The sequence below is a fragment of the Seriola lalandi genome, unplaced genomic scaffold (assembly GCF_002814215.2).
Source record: "Seriola lalandi dorsalis isolate HSWRI2012SDOR001 ecotype SW California unplaced genomic scaffold, Sedor1 jcf7180002054885, whole genome shotgun sequence".
In the NCBI taxonomy this organism is placed as follows: domain Eukaryota; kingdom Metazoa; phylum Chordata; class Actinopteri; order Carangiformes; family Carangidae; genus Seriola; species Seriola lalandi.
Window position 1 is genome coordinate 4,551,728 of NW_019525437.1, and position 2,668 is coordinate 4,554,395.

At 42.8% G+C, this 2,668-nt stretch overlaps 1 protein-coding gene across 1 annotated transcript in view; it reads right to left on the reverse strand.

Moving 5' to 3' along the window:
* The window catches only part of zc3h3 (zinc finger CCCH-type containing 3), a 59,949-nt gene that overhangs the window by 2,658 nt on the left and 54,623 nt on the right, over positions 1-2,668 (reverse strand). Inside the window, exons 10-11 of the mRNA XM_023428982.2 lie at positions 875-1,038; positions 604-761 (exon numbers count right to left, since the gene is read on the reverse strand). Coding sequence (XP_023284750.1) covers positions 604-761; positions 875-1,038 — 322 coding nt within the window. The remainder of the gene's footprint in view (positions 1-603; positions 762-874; positions 1,039-2,668) is intronic.

Genomic DNA, 2,668 nt, shown 5'->3' on the forward strand with positions numbered 1-2,668 from the left:
CCCCCACTCACATGAATTGAGGAATGATCCTGTACCATTCATGACAAACAAGAGCCTTCTAAAAAACCATCTTTGGACAGTATCTCTGACTCAGCACTTCTACATTAACTAAAGCAAAGTTAGTCCTCTAAGGAACATTATCTTTTTTATAACCTGGATGTAATTTACCTTGTTTCCACCTTCCTTCATATGAATTTACACATTTTACTCACCAAATGTGGAGACTGTAAATGAAGAGCATCGTTTTGGTAATTTACATGTGAGAAGATGTCGGGGTTAAAAATGGGCTCAATTTGGCGTCCTGTGGATATCTGCTACTGTAAATCACAGTTTCAACAGCGTGAGACAGGTTCTAACTATTCAATAGAATCTAGTTATAAATGCTTTTGTAAAAGTCATACGTAACTTAAACAAGCAAATTCAGACAATTTCAACCAGGACATCTCTGTTGACGTGCAAATCACCAAAAAAGAACTCTTCCTGGCCACTGTAACTCAGGTCGGTTTTCACACTTTGTCAGTTTCATGACACATGGAGATGTTTGTGTAACACTGCTGGTCCCTCTGCGTTGGTCTGTGCTTGCTGGGTTATGCGTTTTGTTACCTTTAACCTGTGAGGCCTCGGCTGGAAGCGTGTCCGGTGCGTCTGCCTCCTCTGGGGAGCTGGAGAGGGAGATGAAGGACGGCAGCTCCAGAGGACCCGCGGCGGGCGTCCCTGGAGCTGCCTGAGGGCCGTGTGGCATGACAACAGACAGGCGAGGTCTGCAAGAGAGTGTCAACATGATCCATGATGAGCCGGGATCAAACACAACCAAAGTTTCATTACTGTGAGTAGATGATGATTTGTATCAGTCATGATTTAAATCTCTTCTCACCTCTTGCAGGGCTCCTTGGTTCGGCCTCTCTTGGCCGGTGTGGTGGAGGTGTTGCTGCCGCTTCGTTTGGCTTGTTGTCGGTGCTGCAGCTTGCAGCGGGTTCCTCGGGGGCAGGAGCCGGTCTTAGAGAAGTCTGGACACACCAGAGTATGTTTCTTCTTGCACTGGTGGGTAGAGACACAGACCACAGATCATACATGAAGACAGTCACAACTGCTAATACACACACAAACTGACATGGGTGGATCTGCCTCTGTGAATGTATGTACATCTCATATGAAGAAGATGTTCCATTAAATGTAGATGCAGAAAAAAAAGGACTCAGCTGCAAAAGTCTGTCATATTGTGTGGAATTGTTTTTTAATGGCAGCCACAGTTTTACCTAAAGTGGGAAACTAAAGTGATTCCAGAAAGCCCACAGTGTGAGACCATTGGTCACATTCTGTAAGCTTTTATTATATAACATACACAAAGCACAAAGAGCATCAAAAAGGAAACTGTTGGGCAAAAAAAAAACCCCAAAAAACTTATAAAACATATTGATTATTGATTCCTCCTCTGACATAGTTGATACATCATAAACTGCACATGGGCTTCCATTCTAATCTTTATTTCAAATACACAGTACATGATCTAGTTTAGGGAGTACCAAAAACTTGCAGTGAATAATCTTGGTTGCGTCTGATTTGACTTAAAACTTTTTAGACAACTAATTTTATGTACGTAAAACTCTTAACATTTAAGAACTTTGTTTTGTTTTTGTATGGTATGTGTTAAAACTGCAAACATTAAAATAGGGCTGCAAAATTAATCAAAATCGCAATATGGCCAAGTGCAATATCCAAATCCAAGAAGCTGCAAAAAAAAAAAAAAAAAAAATTGCAGGAGCTGCAGCTTCTTGATAAAGGTAAAATGTTTCACATTGTTGTGCACTGTTAGCGCCATAAAGGTTTGTTTTGTTTTTTTTATAAAGCTGACAGATGCTTTCGGTTCACAGGGCCAGTTAAATGTGGTGGTGGTCCTTTACATTTACAGGCCATGTCCTTCTCTTATGGGAGTCACTGCTTTCTGTTCATGGACATACACAGTCAGCAACATTTAAACAGGACCAGGTACAAGCAACAGTGTTGCTCATATTCAAAGACGATAGAGCCTCTTTAAATTTAACCCTGGTCCATGAACACAGAAGAAATCCAGTAACTTTCACCAGGTCACAGAACATGACTGGTTTTGTTCTACAAGTACCTCAAACCTAATTAGGCTGTTGATTTGTTTCGTTCCGTTGTTCTGTCCACTCTTTTTTAAGTTACCACTTAACACTGAGACACTCAGCTTCTCCTTTAATGTGCAAGTTGAGCAAGTGCGTCAGAGTTAGTGTCATTCTGAGGAGCATTGTGCATGAGCACGCAAGCTTTCACATGCATGTTTGCAACTGAGTGTGTATGACAGTGTAATACGGGTGTAAATTGGTAGCTTCATTCTCCACGAGATTCGATCCCTCCCACCTGTCAGAGAAGCTAATTATATTCACTCTGGGGTGCAGGCTGCAAGGAGTGTGTGTGTGCCTGTGTGTGTGCAGGGGTGAGGAGTGCGGGACTGGGAAGCAGATTGGTCCTGAAATAGAGTGTGCAGTGGGGGACGTGTGTGTGTGTGTGTGTGTGTGTGTGTGTGTGTGTGTGTGTGTGTGTGTGTGTGTGTGTTAAAGGGATCTTGAGATCAATTTTCCAGGAACGCTGTGGACTCTTGGTCAACTCTACCTCGAGCCCAGCGGCCCTGACTTTCTGCCATCAGACC